This window comes from Globicephala melas, chromosome 14 (genome assembly GCF_963455315.2).
Source record: "Globicephala melas chromosome 14, mGloMel1.2, whole genome shotgun sequence".
Lineage (NCBI taxonomy): Eukaryota > Metazoa > Chordata > Mammalia > Artiodactyla > Delphinidae > Globicephala > Globicephala melas.
This window is the reverse complement of record NC_083327.1, coordinates 11,753,836-11,775,212: the sequence shown is the minus strand read 5'-3', so window position 1 is coordinate 11,775,212 and position 21,377 is coordinate 11,753,836. Positions and strand designations below refer to the sequence as shown.

Genomic DNA, 21,377 nt, shown 5'->3' with positions numbered 1-21,377 from the left:
TCTGAATCTTGGCAAACTGCACCAATATTGATGAGTAATGGTGTTTTCACCATTTCAATTATTATTACTGAGCAGCATTTGGTACAACTGGGTAATTTCCACACTGTCAAAATTTTAAGATTCGTGAGGATACGAGCTGTGAAGATGAGAATTTGCCTTAGAGATAGTGGTACTAGTGTTATTAAAAATAAGGTAGGTTTTCAGCTCCTAACTACATTTAGCTTTGAATAAAATGCATGTTTTTATATACTACACATGCTCACACTAAAAATGATATGAGTCTTATCTTTAAAACAAACAATTTTTTAATCTCTAATTTCTATAACTCTACACTGGAAAAGTAAAGATACCAACTATAAAAGGCAACCGAGTCAATAAATCTGAAGCAAAATACGATGATACAATTATATTAAACTACAAAACCTCTATGCATTATATATATTTAAAACAGTGGACAACAGAAACAGTAGGTATTCTTAAATACTAAGGATTATCAACAAGCAAAATAATTTGACAGAGTGGTCACAAAATCTGAAATACATGTTTTGGATTTTTGTCTGCTTAATTACTTATTCTGGGGTATGCTATAAACACAGGTTTATTCAGTAATAACTGGCATAAATCACTGGAGGCAACATATCATAGATGTGCAGGGATTTCTGAAAATGCTGCACTAATTCACACTGCTCTTTGCTGTTTGACACAGTGCACTGAACCATGCACTGCTGATGAGGAACAAACAATGCACTGAATATATCATGTAACATCCATGACCTATCATTATCGTAATGTAATGCTAAAAATTATGCATATTTGCCAACATTTCCAAACCTTATGGCCATTCTGTATCTAATATTTACTACATCTTTCCCTATACAGACAGAGCAGATTGTTTTAAAAAATGTATTATAATGAGTAAATTACAGAAATAAAAGCATACCTTAAGTTTAATACAAGAATACAAGAATTTCAGAATAAAAGTAGTATTTGTTTAATAAGGGAATTAAAAGAACTTTCTAGCTATAATCTTGTGTTCTTTAAAACTTAGTTTTTAAAAGAAACTTTGTTAGGTAATCAAAAATGAAATTTCATGTTAATTTCTTAATTTGAGAGTTCCATCACTCTACAGACACTAAAATTTCAAACTCCAAACTACTAGGATGCTTAAGGCTAGAATTTAATTTCCTGGTGGATTTTCTTTCCTACCTCAAACCAAGCAGAAACAGAGAAGTGTCCCTATCTTCTGTCTTCTACCAAGCGGGAGCATTTTTTTTGCTTCTGAGGGCTTGTGTTCTGCATAGAAGTTTTAGAGAAAACCTCACTTCATGGACCCAACGTTTTTACAAGCTGCATAAAGTGAACTGGAGAGTTTTTTCCTTCTGTGCAGAACTCTTTAAATAACATGAGACTCCTTATTAAAGGTTAGACAGGCTTCAGACCTTTTTTTTTTAATAAACTTTATTTTAGAATAATTTGATTTGCTGAAGACTTGAAAAGACAATTCAGAATTCTCTTATATCCCTTATCCAGTTTTTCTTAACGTTAACACCTTCATTACCCTCATACATATGTCAAAAAAAGAAATCAACATTTGTACACTGCTATTAACTAAATGCCAGGCTTTATTTGAACTTCGCCAGCTATTCCACTAATATCCTTTGTTTGTTCCAGAATCCAATCTAGGATCCACCGCATTTAGTCATCATGTCTCCTTAGTCTCTTTTTTGTTTCCCAGACTGTTTTGTTTCCCACTGTTTTTCATGACCTTGACACTTTGGAAGAGACTGGTTAGTTATTTTGTAGAATGCCCCACAATGTGGGTTTGTCTGATGTTTTTCTCATGATTATACTGAAGTTGTAGGTTTGGTGGACAGTACCCATCTCATCACATCATATCAGGGGTTACATGGTATCGATGATTTACATCACTAGTGAGGTTATCCTTGATCATCTGGCTAAAGTAGTGTTTGCCAGGTTTCTCCACTCCAAAGTTATTTTCCCTTTCGACATTCTATTTGGAAGCAAGTCCAATCAGTCCAGCCCACAAAAGGGGCAGGGGTAGTTAAATTCTACTTCCTGAAGAGGAAACTATCTGCACATATTATTTGGAATTCTTCTGTATAAACACCTGTTTCCCCCAATTCATTTTATGCAGCTTATAAAAACCCCAGGATAGTTCAATAAATAAATCACTTATTCAATCATTTATACCAGTATGACTCATGAATATTTATTTTATACTTTAGGTTATAATCCAATTGTTTCAGTTTTGGCCCTTGGGAGCTCTTTCAGTTGGCTCCTGTGTTCCTTTCATGTGACCTCATTTTTTTTTTTTAATTCTGATAAAACATACATAAAATTTACAGAAATATGGAATGCTTTGCCAATCTGCATGTCGTCCTCATACAAGGGCCATGAAAATCTCTGTATCGTTCCAATTTTAGTATATGTGCTGCTGAAGCAAGTACCCCTTTGTTTTTTGAATGCCTGTTTGGATTCTGATACTACAAGATACTCTATGATCATTTTGTGTTTTCCCTAACCCATCCCTAGAATCAGCCGTTTCTCCATGTTCCTTTTATTAGAGTGGTATTAGAAACCAGGATCTGAGTGCTGCTTTTTTTTTTTAAGTTGGTTTTGAAACTCATTTTATAAATCGTTCCATTGCTCGAACTGATCTCAAAAGATGTAAATTCCTATAAAATAAATTAAATGTGTTCATTTTTCATGAAAATGCATTATCCAAATTCATGTTTAAACTGTAATCTAATTTTTGAAGAGATGTATTAAAATCTCCCGAAGTTGTACTCTAACCAAGAACGCCTTGCATTTTAGATATTTTAGGGGAGCTTTACACAGCTCGTTGTTACTTACACTCTCACGAGTGTCTCCATTATAAAATGTGCTCCGTTATACTATTTAGTGCTTCTAATCCTTAATTCTATTTCATTTGTTGCTAAAATTCTACTCATGCTTTCCTTTTGTTCGCATTTCTTTTGAGTCTAAGACTCAAGAGATCCCTTTACTTACAAATTGTTATTTTATAAGTATCTGATTCTGGTAAACAACATGATATAGCTGGGTTTAATTCAACCAGTTTTCTCTTATTAAATATATTCGACCTGCTCACAATCATTATTGCATCTGATAAACTTCATGTTTTCCTTTCATCTTACTGTATTAGTTGTTTCTTATATTTGTTTATTGTCACTCTTTTCCCCTATTTTTACTGATTTGCACAATTACCTTCCATTTGTTTTTCCTTCCCTGGTTAATTTAACAAATAGTTACCTTCCCTCTCTCAACCCTTATTCCAACTGCATATTTTGTTCATCAACATGTTCTCAAGATTCCAACTATTTCCTCAAACAAGATATTCTATTGCATCATCTCTAAGGGGATAAGATCTTTAAAATCCTTTTACTTCCCCATCCTACCCCATTCAGTCCCCCTTCCAAAAAAAAAAAGGCCTTAAGATACCTTTTACTTCTGCCCTTCTACCTCTCCAATTCCTAGATTTTGCTGAGATAGTTTTGAATAGTCAAAGATTATTACTGATTTTCTTTTGTAGCGTATCTCTATTTGGTAAGTAAATCACGCTTAGCCTTAACTGAATGCCACTGACTTAAGTTTTTAATTGCGCCAAATTATAAATCATATACAAAAGATTATTTTTTTAAATCTCAAAGATTTATCAGGTAATAATAACACTTCCCTACCTAAAATGACCTGAAAGCTTCTAGTGAGTGCACCACAAAAAACCCAAACTCTTCAGATCATCTTACAGAAAGCCTTTTATGATCTAGGGGCCCTAGCTGACCTTAACCAAACCCACCCCGCAGTCCTTCTTTCTGTTCTTTGAACATGCCAAACTCACTCCAGCATTAATATCTTAGCACCACCTCTTCCCTATGTGGAAAAGCCATCTCTATGATCACTGTATGGCTGACTGCTGCTCATTCAGTCCTTGCTTAAATGTTAGCTTCATAGTTGAGTGTCTCTCTGAACATCTAAAGAAACCATACTGTCACTCTATACCACATCATCCAATTATACTTTTTTACACAGAACTTATTTTTTGGTGTTTTACTTGTTCATTATCAGTTTTTGCCCATCAAAATGTAAACTACACGAGAGCAGAGATCTTGTTTGTTTTGTTCATCACTGTATCCTTATACCTATAACACAGCAGGCACTTGATAAATATTTGGAAGTAATAAATGTGTATAACTAAGAGGCAGTACGTAAGTAGAAGTGTATTTACCAGGTCAAATAATTGTACAATCATGCTGAACAAGGGTGGTAATGTCAAAACTGAACCACTGGCCACCATGCAGAGCCACCATAAAGTAATTCAAAATATTAGCCTATGTGCAAATACCATAATTCAGGCACTGTAAACTAAACATTTATTGATTAGACAGGGTAGCTGGAAATTGAATATACTTGGAATCTCTAGTCTGTTTACTGCTCTACTTTCTAGGCTTTTTTCCAATGTTTCCATATCCAATCACTGTTTTCTTCACAGTATGCTTTATTATGTGGTAAGACATGTCATTCTTCTCTTCCCCCACTTATTCTTCTTTTTATAAAGTAAGTCTCATCTCTTACTCTTCTCAAATATTTACTCTCCTAAATAAACTTTAGAATCAATTGGCCAAATTTCCTAAAATAACAAAGTCAGCAAGATTTCTGACTAAAATTGCATTAAGTTTATTTTAAGGAGCACTGATATCAAATAACCAACCAGGAACCTAATATATGCCTCAGATCAGGTTCTTTAGATATATTTATAAAGGATCTACACATCATTAATTTTATTACTGAATATTTAATTTTAGTTGCTACTGTGAAGGAAATTTTGGTCTTTCCAATATATACCACAACTGATCAGAGTGAATAAAAAATTATTAACATTATTAGTCTTGTATTCTATCATCTTGCTATACTCTTATTATATCTACGGTTTCAGATGACTCTCATAATTCTAAGGAAGGCAGTACCATCTGAATATAATTTTATTTTCAGGTACCTTGAGACACCAATTTATAATGCTAATATAAATTGGTACCACCTGTCTGCAAAACAATTTCGCAATACCTATCAAGAGCATTAAAAACATCTGTAACCTAGCCCAAAGAATCCTTTCCCAGAGATTTATCTTAGGAGATGCACTTAGAGATTTACATGCAGAGTTGTTCATCAATGTGTCATATACCAGGGGTCCCCAAGCCCCGGGCCTCGGCTGGTCCGCGGCCTGTTAGGAACCGGGCTGCACAGCAGGAGGGGAGAGGTGGGTGAGAGAGCGAGGCTTCGTCTGCCGCTGCCCATCGTGCTCGCATTACTGCCTGAACCATCCGCTGCCCCCGCTTCCATGGAAAAATTGTCTTCCATGAAACCGGTCCCTGGTACCAAAAAGGTTGGGGACCGCTGTCATATACAACAGTGAAAAACAACAAGAAATGGACTAATGGGTAAATAAATTATGTATATCTGCCGGACAAGCTATTACGTAATCATTACAAATCATTTTTAGAAGCCAACTTAACAGGGAAAAAGGCTAGGACATACTGTTAGGTGAAAACTCAAAATATGCAGCTGTACTTTTATTATGACTGCATGTATTAGGTATATTTAAAAGTACACAGGAAAAAGAAAATTGGAAAGAAATGCATGAAGATACTAATGATGTAATTTTCGATGAGCTTTTTAAAAATTATAAAATCTTTCATTGTAATACTTGTCTTTTCAATACCCCCTTTTAAGTTAAATTTCTAGTGTTTCATATATGTCTTTTATTGTATTCTTTTCCCTTTGTATCTTTTTGTTTCAAAATTCTCTACGATACGCACATATTTATAATAAAAGTATTAAAAAAAATTTTTAATTTGAAAATTAGTATGTGCTTCAGTTTCATAATAGTTCAACTGTCTTTATCTAAGGAGAAAAAAAAAAGTTCTAATACCAGATTAAATATTCTAGGTTGCTGGTGCTACCACGTACACTATATTCACAAGCCAACTGTCCAAGAGTCAGAAAAGAATTCAAGTCATTCAAGTTGTCAAAGTCACCCACAACAAAGAAAAATGGCAGCAAATTTTTTAAGTTTGCAAGCTCTGGACCTTAATATCGTTTGTTTAATTTTTATTCCAGCTTGGTTTTAAACCTAAAATATACCTCATTGTGCCCAGTATACAGTACAAAGGGAAAAAACCTGGAAAAGATTAACCTTCCACAACTACCTAACTTTTGTTTATTAGATAAACCATCCTCTTTTAAAGAAATCATTTAGTTCAGAGATTTACAGTCCTTCATGTGTTAAGGGATAAAGATAAAAGATTTTCTATTACTTTTCAAAGGTCAGAAAAAAAGATGTGGCTTTGTTCATAAGGGAGGAAAAATGGCTTACGTAAAAAAAATTTACAAAGTAAAATCTACTGACACAAAATTTCTTCTCAGTTTATCTCTGACAAAGATAAAATAATTTTAGGTGAGATTCCAAAGGATTAATGGGCTAAATTGAACCTAACAGTAACTAAGCTGCTGAATAAAGCACTCCAGTGTATTCATCATAACATATTTTATAAATAGATGCTGCTTCACGCCTAGCCCCTGGCGGTAATGTTGGTACAAAAAGACAAAGAATTTCAGCACCTTTTATTACAGAAATTTCAAACTTTACAGTGTATATGTCAGTTTCAAATAATTATCTCATAACAGAACAAATCTCTGTTCTTCACAAATCTCCTTTAAAACTGGACAAATATCATTATTCCCATTTTAGAGTAAGTTATGTGCCTACTGGTAATGCTGGTTACTTAATTCTACATCTCTGACTTCTATTCCAGTATTATTCCAACAGGAATATAAGCTCCAAGAGAGTAGGGATTTTTGTCTGCTCCTAGAAGAGTGCCTGGCACATAGAGTCATTGAAATATTTGCTGAATGTATCAATGAATAAATTTCCACAACAGAAATATGCATAAGAAGCCAAAACAGTAGAAAAAAATCAGTATAAACCCACCAAGGCTATTATAAGAGAATATTCTAAGATCTTTATACTATTCTGATAAATATAACAGTACCTATATTTTATCTACTATAACATAAAGGAAAGAATTTGTTTATTTCTATAAAACAACAGTCTGGTTCATGTGTGACTGTATAGTTACTTAAAAACATCTTATTAATGATCTTCTCCCCAAAATATAGTCACTTATGAATTAAAAATTCGAAAGATATAAAATGACTCATCTATGTCTGACAAGAAATAATAATTTACTCAGAGAGAAAAACAGACACAATAGAAAAATAATTTTTCTTTCCCAGGAGGAAGGTAGTAAAATACTTGCACAACGCATTCATTTAAACCATGTAAGAACTGTGAAGTATTTCAGAATTATAAATATGCCTAAATCTTTTGCTGACAGGATCATCTTTAGTTCAGAAACCTGGTGTTCATGAAGTAAGATGGAATATATAGCATTGTATAAAATATTGCAAGTTGTCCTCTTTGCCTCCTCTATACCTTTAAACAAAATTATAGAGTCAAAGTTACATAATTAAATAAAATTATAGAATGTCCCTTCTTTTGACCATCACCAATGATATTAAAGTATTGGTTTAAAACAAGGGCTGTTTACCTGTTTTGGGAGGGGAGAATTCATAAAAGGTTCTTGAAACTCATGGAAGCAAGAAAAAAAGATACACACATGCACAAAAATTTCCACATACATACATTGAGGAGAGGAGCTATTATTACAGGCATTTGATTTAGAAAACTACAATCATTTCACTATTCTAAGAAATGTGTGTTCTTAAAAACTTGTTTCCATGTTATTTACATTATTCAACATTTCTGCTAAAGGATGATGTGTTTGCCAGTGTTATTACAAAGGGAACAAAGAGTGATCATAAAATTCTGTCACAAATTTTTGATGTTTAGAGTTTTAACTCCAAGCTTAAGGTATTCTACTTCTATTTTTCCCCTCACTCTACTAAAGTATAAACCAAAAATATTACCACTGAAATACAAGAAATATTTAAATTAAGTAACTGAAAACAATTTTACTACTAAGATCCTGAAATATTCTATTTTTAAAACAAAAGTAGTTACATATCAGTGTAAATATATAATAATCATTCATGGAAAATATATATATATATTGAGAATTATGGTGAAATATTACCCACATAAGTCAAATATCATGTTGTGCTATTAGTTTCCTTTTTATTAAAATAATTAATAAACTTAATGATGAACTCTAATTCAATGGACATTTTTCAAAGCATATAAATAATCTGGTATTTTACTGCTGTATCCATGCTCTAATTTCATCAATATTGAGCTTACCTTTCCTTTTGGTCCAGACTGCTTAAAACATGAAAAAGAAAAAAAATGTAAGAGGCAAGACCTCATTTTTGATATATCATTGTAGTTTTAGTAACTGCAGTCAATAAGGCAAAACTCTGTGATTAATTTGTTTTAAACACATTATATATATGTTATATACTAGTGTTTTGAATCTTGTCAGATATGTAAATTGGCTTTCAATTTTTGTCAGTACAGAAAATAATTTATATCTAAACATATTTAAAGAATAAAAAAGTATGTACAAAGATTGAAAAATTCTTGAAAGAGCTTTATTTAACCATCCAACACTTGAGGATATACGTTATTTTAGAGTGGTTAAAGAAATTGTCTTCAAGGAACAATACAACTTCCTAAAAGTTATAAAATTTTTAGAGGTCCCAATCCCACTATCAGGCGTGATTAAAGTCATCCCTCGGTTATCTGCACAGGATTGGTTCTAGGACCCAAGGCAGATAACAAAATAGTGGGTGCTCAAGTCCCTTATATAAAAGGGTATAGTATTTGCATATAACCTAAGCACATCCTCCCATATACTGCAAATCATCTCTAGACTACTTATAATACCTAATACAATGTAAATGCTATGTAAACAGTTGTTGAGTACCAGAAAATTCAAGTTTTGCTTTGTGGAACTTTCTGGAATTTTTCCCTTGGATTTTTTTTTTTTTAATCTGTGCTTGGTTGAATCCACAGATGTGGAACCCCCAGATACAGAAGTCCAACTGTATTTGCTTCTGAGTAAGAAAAAAAAATTTTTTTAAGGCTGAAACTTTTGCACAAAAGCCTTAGATTAAATACAAATACAGTACACGGTTTGGGACACAAGAAAAGTCCTGGGACTTAAAATCATGGCCTCTAACCAAAAGTCCAATGTATAAAATGTCCACCCTTCTCCACAATTCATGGAAAATCTAAAAAGCTATCAATATCAAGTACTCAAGGGTAAAATTATAAAACCCTCAATTTAGAATAAGATTCACATCCTAGAATTATTCCTATTACAAAAGAAACTAAATATTCAGAACTGTAAGCAAAACATAGTTCACAAAAATCCCTGAGTCCCCATATTAACTCTTATATTCCCATCATGTGAAGCACACAGTAAAATATCAATTTAATCCTAGCAAATTAAGAAAAAATAATAAGGGTAAGTTGGTTTTACATAAACAACATTGAAAAGAAACACATTTTTAAAAAAAGTTTTAATAGTAAGGAAAAGAATTATTATAAACTTACACAAATACCACATTTGAACTTTTATTTCTGCTATTTAGAAAATGGGATAATCTGTATAAAATAAATTTATGTTGGACAAATGACAGAAAAATGAAGGAAAATTATCAGGCCCCTATTAAAGTGAAACAAAATACAAACATAAAAGTTTAAATATAGTCTGTCTACTCTTATATACTTATTTCTTATGGTGTAATATTTCCAGGAAAAGTAAAATAAAAACGAAAAGTTAGACGTTAATACCTAATCTAGCCATTTCCAACCCTACACTGTTGTGCTCAAGAAGTGAGAAGAGTTTAGTACTCTCTTGCTTTTATTCTTTAAACTCACCTGTTGAGAGTAAAAGAGGTAGAAGACAGAGTAAAAGTAGAAGAAACAGGTTTGGTTCTTTCCAATAAACCAAGGGAGTTAGGAAGAAAACAAAACCAAAAAATATATACACCATCCTCATTTCTCTTATCCTTGAGAAAAATGCACTTACTGTATCTAAGTTATACATTATGGTAATTCTCCAAAACTCCTCAATATGTGTTTATTACCAAAGCCCTGCCCTAGAAGAGTTTATATATATTAAAAAAAAAAAAAGAAGAAGAAGAAAGAAAAAAGCTTTTAAAAAATGAGACGGGAAGCCATTATCAGTAACATAGGGCTTTGTAAAAATGTCGACGTACATTCTTTTTGGACTATTTCTGCTCTTAAAATTTAAAAAAAGGAAAGAAAAAAGACAGACTGATTGATTCTGGTATCCATGACCTGATTTTGGACTTCAAAAATTCCTTCAAAGTGGTGCTTTTCATTAATAATTAAATCTTGCTTATTCCAGGAGCCCATTTTCCCATTTATGGATTATATATGCTTTTGTAGACATTCATTTCCCCCTATGGTCCTTTTTAAGGCTTTCTACCTATCCTTAATAAAAACCAAAACAAAACAGTGAAAATGTAAATAAAACATAAACCAGTAAATGTGCTCTTTTTCCAAGTGTGGTTAAAGTTAGGAGTGGAGATGGTATAGTTATAAAGATTTTAATTTTCTGCATTTCATTGCTTCCATACTAATACTATCCTCCTCCATCACTGCTAGTATATAAACAATCTATCTTTTAAATATGAATTAAATTAACATTTGGAATAGCAGTAAGAAAACTGACTGCAATCATAATATTCTCCAAATAGCAGCTAATCTGATCTGATACTTTAACAATCTTCATTCATTTCTTTTAGACTAAAAACGTGTGCTATACCTGTTCCCATATCTTACAAATTATTCAAAATGCAGGTCTGATTTACTTAAAAGACAAGTTATACCACTCACCCCAGGAGTAATGGATTATGTGTGTGAATTACCAACTGATGGCATTTCCTTTAATAATTTCAAATTAAGAGTTGAGAAAATAAGAAAAGTTAGGAGAAACTGTAAAAGCCAGTGTGCTCATCCTCATCTGAGGCCTGACAATTGTGCCAACACTACACTAATTAAAACCAAAAGTTTGGTAGCAATCGTTTCAGGTGAAGGCTTTTTTTCATGCCTTTGAAGATGTGGTTCCTAATGCATGGAGTGTTCTCTTTTAGCTAAAACACTCAAAAGCTTCTTTAATACTTCCTTTGTGAACTCCTCACTGCTCCCTTCTCTGTAAACAGTACTACACATACTTTGTATATCTCTACACTGCACTCACCAGGTAATCATCTGTTTACTTGTCTTTCTGTCGTTTACCCTAACCACACTTGAGCTTCAAGGCAAATACTGTCATATTCATCTTTGACTACTTTCTACCTATACCTGGTATGTAGCATAAAATCACTCAATATTTTTGAAGGAAGAAAACTGGAAAAACTCTCCATGACTGGTATTTGAACTTCAAAATCTTTTTAACAACAGTCACACTGCAGTAGGACTAAGAAATGTTTATTTTATGAGACAAACATAAGTAGAATCTGTTTTCCTTAATGGATTGTTTCTTTAAATACAAATTAAATTAGGGGTGTGTGTGTGTGTGTGTGTGTGTGTGTGTGTGTGTGTGTGTGTGTGTGTGTGTGTGTGTGTGTGTGTGTGTGTGTGTGTGTGTAAGAAACAGTATTTTACTAGTAAATACCACTTTCTATTAACAGAATCTAATCTTTTATACAGATGAGCAATGATACACATGGCAAGGTATAAGATGTGCCAGGACCTAGAATAAAACAAAACACATACCAATTCCCAAACTGGAATCAATTTTTTAACATTACCAATGAAGAAAGGAGGGATGGGGAGAATAAGGCATAGTGTAAATAATTCTAAACTGGTAGATAACTTCTAAACCGATAATAATTTTGGTTGTAGAATATATCACTTGATTATAAATCAGTACTTCAACTTAGACCACATTTCAGAATAGCAAGTAGACAGATCTTTCTTAGCGATGAATTCTATCAATGTGATCAGTGTGTGAGAAACAGTGTGTCTATCCTTCTTCCCTCCCGCTAATTACTCTCTTTTTATTGTTTGTTCTCATATTTGTGCCACATGTAGGCCAGAAAGCTTGATTTGTAAGGCAAGCCAATTTTGTGGCATGTATAGTAATTTCTCCATCTTTTTAGTTGATTTTCTGAAATATCGTATGTCAAAACTACGAAAAATAATACATTTAAGCAAAGGAAAGGTTTTCTTATTGTCCTAAAGTATGAGAATGATATAAGGTATTTAAGTTGAAAATCTCTGTTATAGCAAATCTACATAAATAGCAAATACAGCAAAGGTAAGAGTCAGGACACATTTTCTGAATGAGTAGCAGTCTAGATCAACATTTTAAAAAATGAAGAACAACATCTAGCATATATTAAAAAAAATCTTTAAATTTTACTAGTTATAAAAATTTTATGCAACTATTCAAAATGCAAGAAATAAATTATTTTTCTAATTGTTGGAGCCTAAGAATTTCTTGGTCAACTGAAACTGACGAAGAACTGAAATTCAACTGAAATTTCATAACCATCCAAAAATGGTTATGAAAAACCTCAAAAGCATTTAAAAACACCAAGCATTACACTGTTACGTTCATTATTTCAAGATTCAAGTAATACTTTCATGATCAATGAGAACACTCAAATTTATGAAAACACAAAAATTTCTCAAACATTTAAAACTAATAATGTGATTTACTTTGATGCTATGAAATCTTATAAACCTTACAAAGAAAGGTAATAACTGTAGTTTTACTCATCAGAACTAAACTACCAGCTGAAGATTTCTCTGTCAAATGTTGTAAAAATCAGCTTAATTTAACAGAAACATAATGCAATAGAATAGCTTTTACTTAAAATGTCTCTATTTACAGAATATGATTTACTCAAAAGCAGATATAAAATAAAAAAATTCTAGGACATGAATTATTTCAGAAACATGAATATCTCTTTAGAGACAATGGAAACATAATAAAGTTCCACAAATTAAGGGAAAAAAAGGTTTAAAAAAAAAAAAGGCAGTGAAAAACTCCTATTAAAGAGGATGGTGTATATATACTAAACAAAGGCAATCAGAATCCTTACCTTTGGGCTGCTGTTTTTACTATTGCTATCTGTGCATTAGTATGAGGAAAACGTCTTACAGTTCCAGAACATAATGATGCATTTTGTGTATTTGCACTGCGGAGTCAAGAAACAAAGAATAATTTAAACAGGGAAAAATTATGCACTTATGCAAAATAAACCCTTTAAAATCTAAGCATACACACACACAAACCTGTAACACTTAAAGAAAATTTTTTATACATAAACCCATTGACCATGTTAAACTGTCCATTAGTTTTCCACTTTCTGAATTTGTCTCTGAAATGTTTCCAATCCAGTTCATGAAAGAAGATAAAGAGTAGAACACTAGAACAGAAATCAGGAATCCTAAATGAATGTTTCATACTGTAAGAATTCCTGTAAATTAATCCCGATATATTTCTTCTTATTATTCTCTATTTAAGACTATCTATGTACTATGAGTATACGAACTATGTACTATGAGTATACAAAAGTTTTCTTATATGCCAAAATAATACTAAATGTTAATTATAAAAAAAAATTAAAAGTGCTAAATTCTACTTTCGATTCTACCACTGACTTGAAAATTATTTAGCCTTTATGTACCTCAATTGTCTATAAACTGACAAAGTAGAAATAAAATAGTGACTTCAACCCTATTTCTGGGATATGTAACAGTCCAATTGTATCAGTAATAGTGGTTCACTATGACAACCACTAGGAAAGATGAGTTATATCTAGAAGAGAAGGGGAATTAAGAAATCTTAAAAAAAAAAGAGTCCCTCATTGAGATAATCCTGGTAAGTATCCCCCAAAGGAGACGTGACCTACCTCTAATATTATAACCAAGATTTTGCTAATTTCATAAAAGCAAGCTCATCTTATGAAATATTAGTCTACTGAAATTTTTCTTTCAATATTTTAACTCCAAACCAAGAAATCACTGCAATCAAGCCTATTCCCAAGATTCAAAGCAAAGATGCCCAGTGTGTAGGATTAGATCTACTGACAAAGTGAAAAGAAAAGGTGTTAAGTTGGAGTAGCCAATTAGTTTTTGGTGTCAAACTCTTTATCTTTTCTGTAGGAATGTGTGGTGAAGTGCCTATACCTCAATTTCTTAGTGCTGCTCAACATGTTAAGTCCAAGTGGGTTGCCTTTCAAAGGTTTTAAGCTTTCAGTCCTGTTTCGTTTTGTACATGTCTTCCAGGGATCACCAGAACTAGTAGCAACAATTTCAGATTGACGATTTAACTGTAAAAACCATAAATGTTAAAGTCAATAAACAACATAATAAGATAACTTATCAACAATTATTTGAAAACCCATTTATTAAAAAAGCAATAAAAATGTACCAGATATTGGGGATGGGGGAGAAGGATGGCAGCGGCACAGATCTAAGAGTAATTCAACTGTAATACTTTTTTTTTTCCCTTAAGGACAACATAAATATGTAGGAACATGGGAGTTTATCATATTATTTCCTTTTCATTTTAATATCACCCAAGATATTTGAGAAAATTAAAAGAGAAAAACAGAAGGGATAAGGTAGAGGATCTTAAGATAGCTCTTTCCCGAAAGCAAAAAATAAACATTTCCCCTGCTTAACAGGCCTTGATGTTACCCATAGGACAGTACAACCAAATATGGCAGTAAATTGTCATTGTACAAGTACTTGGGCTTTAGCATCAAAATTTCTATATAAACACAGAAACCGAGATAATGTCTTCATATTTTCATACTTGAAAATAATAATACAAACATATCAATAACAACCACTTTGCAGAGATTACAGTATGACAACAGGATGGCTCATTCCTTGGGAAGCTCTTCTCAACAAAGAAACCTAGCTTTATTACATTCTTTGCACAAGACATTTAAAAGCTGTTTTCAGACTCAAGACAAAAGTCCTCAGTTCTTAGTGGTAATTTACCCAAAACAACATTTTAAAAATCATTCTTAAAAAAAAAAAAAAAAATCATTCTTACCTACTTTTAGTTTTGAAACAGCAGTCTAATATTTTATTTTTTACTCTTTTACAAGAAAATGTAGTCATAAGAAGATAACAACTTGGCTTTTAGCCCCACCAATTATCTCCACAGAAACCTAACAGTTCCCTAAAAACACATATCTCCCACAAAAAATGTCTTCTGGAGAAGAGCTCACTGTGCCAGCACCATTCTTGTTTTGAGGCATGTCTGTATCCCAAAACTCCAAAAAGCTGTATTTTGAAAACACTGCTTATCATTTTGAGACATTTTTTTACTTCTAAATCTTTTACAGCCATGTACTTCGGACTCCTTCATTTATGGTGATGGCAGATTAGATAATGCAGCTCAATCTTCCCTCTACTCTCTGAAAACCAGAAAAGCTGGACAAAATAGAAATTTTCTTAAAAAAAGAAAATCTGTTTGAAGCACCTGAGGGCTACCAAGGCAGTGAAGAATTAAGAATTAAGATCAGGGACAAGAAACTCAGAGATCTGAGCCCAGATTCATATTTTTCTCTGAGACACCTGTTGTCTCCAGAAGATGCAACTTCTGGAGTTGCAGAAGATGAGAGGCTGAGAAGCTACGCTGAACTCCCAGAAGACTCAGAGAACTGGGGAGACAAAAGCAGAGTTCAACATCCACCAAGTATGGACTGCCTCATAAACACCTCAAAATCTGAATGAGGATATAGCCTATGAATAAGGGTGAATTACAACTATAAATCCAGCTTCCATTCATCTCAACCTCCAACTCAATTAAGTCAGTTCTCCAATTTTAGAGTAAATCCAGAATTACCTGGATGGTTTGTTAAAACAAATTGCTGTGTCCAACCCTTACAGTTTACTCTGATTGAGGAGGTTTGGGATGAGCCTGAGAATATGCATTTCTAACAGGTCCCTGGGTGATGCAGATACTGCTAAAAAGGGAACTACGTTTGGAGAGCCACTGGATCGAGGTGATATGAGACTGCTAAGGCTCCTCCTGGTCACTAGCCAAAAGTAAACGTGTATCCCTACAGGAAGGGAATATTATCCTAGGCCTCAAATTATCTCTGTGATTTTTCATATGCAATATCTACCAATCATAAGCAAGCTCATAAAGATGACAATGATCAAAACCAAGAGAAACAACTGATAACAGGAACAGAACTATAGGGGATAAAGATAAGAGGGGTTATCACACTATTTCATTTCCATTAGAAAAAGAGAATACAATCACTTCTGCATTTGGTGACCCTTTTTCACAGAAACATAGTGCTATTGTAGAAAGATAACTCAGGAATCAAATAGAATTGTCTCCTAGCCAGGTAACTTTCCTTATAATCACGAGGTTATTTTATGCATCAACAAAGCTATATACAAACTGCCTAGCTCTGGAACGGACAAATAGGTAGGAATTCAGTAATTATTAATTCCCACTCAAGTAGAAACACAGATATCCTCAATTAGAAAGTCCATAAATTATTTTATCATAAACAATTGGTCATTAAGCTACATTCATCTGAAATTTCAGGACATCCAGTCACTGTGACTTTGGCCTATTCCTTTGTTATTTTGCAAAAATGCCCTAAGTCAATGGTTCTCAAGATCAGCATTACCTAGAACACTTTAAAATGCAAATTATCAGGTCCCACTCCAGAACTCCTAAATCAGAGACTGTGGGAGTAAGGTCCAGCAATCTGTTTTATCAAACCCTCCAGGTGATTCTGATGTACACTAACACTGGAGAGCCAGTGCTGCACGTGATTTTGATACATGTCCTGTTAAGAATCTGGGAAGCGGGACTTCCCTGGTGGCCGCAGTGGTTAGGAATCCATCTGCCAATGCAGGGGACATGGGGTTCGAGTCCTGGTCCGGGAAGATCCCACGTGCTGCGGAGCAACTAGGCCCGTGCGCCACAACTACTGAGCCTGAGCTCTAGAGCCCGAGCCACAACTACTGAAGTCCGCGCGCCTAGAGCCCATGCTCTGCAACAAGAGAAGCCACCGCAATGAGAAGCCCACGCTCCACAACAAAGACCCAACGCGGCCAAAAATAAATAAATTTTTAAAAAAAAAGAATCTGGGAAGCAAAAGTTTCCATTAAAGACTAACCATATAATTTCATTCCTCCGTATATAGATAATTACAACTAATATTTGAGTGCTTACTATGGATAGGCATTATGCTAACTACTTTATATTCAATATCTCATTTAATCTCCATATTTTATACATTTCAGCAGTTCTTCAGATTGGGATTCAGAAACTGCACCTAAAGTATCAGGTCAATTACTTGATGCTACTGAGTGATAGGATTAACATGCTCAAATTTCCCACTTTAAGTCTCTTTCTCCAACAAAATCTCTCCACCATATACCGCCTTAAACTTTACTGAAACTCTACCCCATGCTATTAGATCCTTGAGCTTAAAAAGCAAAGTAACTTGTCTGAACTAGTTAAAAGGATTTGAACAAAGTACTGACCTGACTCCAAAGCCTATGCTTTCCCATACTACACTGTATAAGGAATTTTTATAGTATTATTTGTAGACATATAAATTCTTAACAAGAGGCAAAACCAAACTATGTTATTCCAGATAACACTCAAAATCATTAGGATACAGAAAATCTCAAAATCAAAGGAACTGCACTAAAAATTCCTTTATATAAATGTAGAAAGCTAATCCTTCCTCTTAAGAACTGGTTAAGCCAAAATTATCTCACCCAATATATAGGCATATAATTCAGCTAATTCAACATATTTTTGATCAAGTGCTTAAACATTTCCAAATTTTCTTTTTAAGAAAGCATTTAGGCATAGCAATAGACAACCCAAAGTCCATCAATAGAGCAAGATTTGCATAAGGCAAATTCTTAAATTTCCCAATTCTGCTGCCCTAAGGTACTATCAAAAGCTACACGCACTTCAGTCAGCAATAAGACAACCAGTACTTCTGGTTTTGCAGATATCTCATGAAAACCTTTTCCTGTATTGTCAAATTCCCTTAGGAAAGGTTCCTTACTATTTGTTATACTTAGAAAGTAGCTGGGGTGGTGGGGGAGGATATCACTCCACAGGAGAATCACAGGATGTACATTTGTAAAAGATTCTCCTCTCACACAGTCATAAACCTATAGGACATAATTCCAGGTGCAAGAAAATTTAGAGATACCTGTTGAATTAAAATACAACATATAAATTATATTAGATGTGTGGCACATATACATCTCTTTACGTAATTAATAATTTTTATTTTCTCTCATTTTATTTGTGCTCTTGGTAATCTACATCAAATTATTGGGAGAAATAAGGTGTAAACAAGTAAAAATTGAACGCTTTATGGCTAAATCACAGATTAGAGCACTACTACTACTAAAGAGAAGATGATATATTCAGTCTAAAGGCCCCTGAAAAACTTTAATTCTCCTTCCCCTTCAACCCCTTATTTAGCAGCCTAACAGAGCTTTCTAGCTAATGCAAGCACAACATCAGGAGAACTCCTGTGGACAAATGGATTAGCACAAAAAAATCACATGATTATAAAACCACAAACATGGGCCGTAACTGATGTCAGAAAAGCAACTATAAACACATCGTTATTTGAAAAGGAAAACCAGCTTACAAAGGTTCAATAACACTGCTATTTATGGAAGATTTGCTAGTGCCAAGTACTAGGTGGATTACATGTTCTCATAATTCTCACAACCATCCTATAGAGTAGATAGTTGCAAGCAGACCTAAAATCTGATATTCTGCCTAACTACTCTAATATACCAGCCATCCAAAAAAGCTATGTTGCCCTCAACTGGATATCAATCTGTACAGAAAATATTTACACAGTATAAACAATGATACAGGGGTCAGCAAACTTTCTCTGTAAAGGGTCAGACAGCAAATATTTTAGTCTTTGAGGGTCACACAGTCTCTGCTGAAACAAATCTGTTCTTATAGTACAAAAGCAGTCACAGACAATACATGAACAAATAAGCACAGTTGTTTTCTGATAAATATTTATGGATACAGATTTGAACTTCATATAATCTTCACATGTCACAAAACAGTATTCTTTTGATTTTTTTCAACCATTTTAAAAATGTAAAAACTATTCTAGTTCATAGACCATAGGTTGTGGGCCAGATTTGGCCTGTGAGCGTTGGTTTGCCAACCCTTATGTTTTAACATTAATCATTAATAACTAATAAATAACTAATAAACAGCCAGTTACCAAAATATAAGCTCCATAGGAATAAGAAACTTGTCTGTTTTGCTCTCTATCATCTAGAACACTGTGCTCAATACATATTTGCTGTATGAGTGTGTATCTCATTGGGACTGCTAAATGTGCAAAAGTTATCAACATGTGGTACCTTCCACCCAAACTTATCACACATGACGAAGCCAATTTAACTAAAACAAAAAAGTAGTCAGGAAATTTAGCACCTAAAATAAGATAACCTAAAAGAATCTATTAAATGATTAGACACATTAAAAACATATATTAAAGGCACTGAAATTCTTAAAAACAAAATGGAAACTGAAACAGTACAGAAAGAACTAGACACTATGAAAAACAAAATTTTGAAAGAGAACCAACAGAAGTTCTACAAATGATGTCACTGAAATTTAAAAAAGAAAGAATGGATAGATTAAATTGCATATTAGATATAGCTGAAGATAAGTTAGTGAACTGGAAGACAAAGCTGAGGAAACCATGTAGGATATGGTACAGGGATGATTTCTTTCTTTGCCCTTTATCCTTTCTTTTTTCTTTTTCATATAAAATATATGTAGGACATGGGAAAAAATGATGGCCTTATCATATCTAATAAAAGTTAGTTCCAGAAAAAATGAGGAAAGGCAATATTCAGAGATAATAACTAAAATTTTTTCAGAATTAATAAAAGATACGCATCCTTTATATAAAGAGGTATAATGAAACTGCAGAAATCCAAAGGCAAAGAGATTATTCTGTGGAAGAGAAAGGGAACACTAAGACACTCTGAACCAAAATAAAGGCTTTCTCCTAATTCCATGCTCATTTTTGAATGCAAAAAAGGGACTATATTAGTTTAAACCAATGTTCCATATGGACCTACATATTACTCACAAGCCATTAAAAATCCAGGGATACTTAAAACCCTGGGATACACAAAGACTTTCTAAAGGACAACTGGGCATGGATAATTTTAAGAAAATCAACTCCTAAATCCTCAATCTCCACTTTAACACTTTCTTAAATTGATTTACTTTAAAACCCATCTGTAGGAAAGGTACATATAATATCTCCTTTCCTATCTCCACTTTCACACCAAACCTTTTTCCACTTTACAAAAGACATAATTCTCATTTATTGTACTAGAGTCTAAAATACTCCTGAAAGGAACAATTTGACATAATAGTATCTGGAATCTCTTTTGGCACATGAAACAGTAGTAGGGCTTCGTATCTTTCCCCGTTTTATATATATTTCTGTTAAAAGTGAACCACAGGTTAGAAACTGGGTGTTCTGGACCAAATTAAGATTTTCTTAATACAACAATAATGCAAAATGGAAAAGCAAAAGTAATAAAAATTTGCATTCAATGACTTTGTATCTTCTACTCCAGTTATTATCAAGAAAAGCACTGCCCCAAGGAACAAATCACGTGAAAACAACTCAAAGAAAGCATTAAAAAAACAAAAACAGAACCAACAAACCCTTAAATTTGCATGCCTTTATTACAACCAGGTAAAAAAACTTAGGTCAAAACCAAGGCTGCAGGGCTTCCCTGGTGGCGCAGTGGTTGAGAGTCCGCCTGCCGATGCAGGGGATGCGGGTTTGTGCCCCGGTCCAGGAAGATCCCACATGCCACGGAGCGGCTGGGCCCGTGAGCCATGGCCGCTGAGCCTGTGCGTCTGGAGCCTGTGCTCCACAACGGGAGAGGCCACAACAGTGAGAGGCCCGCGTACCGCAAAAAAAAAAAAAAAAAAAAAAAAAACCAAGGCTACATTTTTCTGCCTAGAATTCTAAAGTGAAATGTCATCATGAAGATGCAGATTAACATGTATATATGAAATGAAAACAGAAAAAAAAACTATTTATTATAGATAAATAATACATTTGATTTAATTGACTGGCTGTACTATGAATTGGCCTTGACAAGTAAGTTATATGTAGACATTTTCCATAGATCAAGAGAGTTAAATATGCAGTTCTTTTAAAGAAAAAACCCGCAATATTTTACAAAACTATTTTTACGAAAAAAATTGGCAAAAGCCAATTAGAAATTAACAAGATTTCAATTTTTCCAA

At 33.4% G+C, this 21,377-nt stretch overlaps 1 protein-coding gene and 1 non-coding gene across 9 annotated transcripts in view; both read right to left on the bottom strand.

Annotated features, from left to right (window-relative positions):
* SENP6 (SUMO specific peptidase 6) overlaps nucleotides 1–21,377 on the bottom strand; it is a 102,244-nt gene that overhangs the window by 58,720 nt on the left and 22,147 nt on the right. For 6 of the 8 annotated variants that reach the window (XM_030859322.2, XM_030859332.2, XM_030859325.2 and 3 more), the window contains 3 exons: nucleotides 14,228–14,370; nucleotides 13,138–13,233; nucleotides 8,354–8,374 (listed from right to left, as the gene is read on the bottom strand). In XM_030859322.2, the coding sequence (XP_030715182.1) occupies nucleotides 8,354–8,374; nucleotides 13,138–13,233; nucleotides 14,228–14,370 (260 nt within the window). The remainder of the gene's footprint in view (nucleotides 1–8,353; nucleotides 8,375–13,137; nucleotides 13,234–14,227; nucleotides 14,371–21,377) is intronic. The other 2 variants (XM_030859323.2, XM_030859324.2) reach the window with 2 other exon arrangements.
* On the bottom strand, nucleotides 2,365–2,468 carry LOC115854879 (U6 spliceosomal RNA). The gene has a single exon (XR_004040157.1). It is a non-coding gene; the product is annotated as a U6 spliceosomal RNA (small nuclear RNA).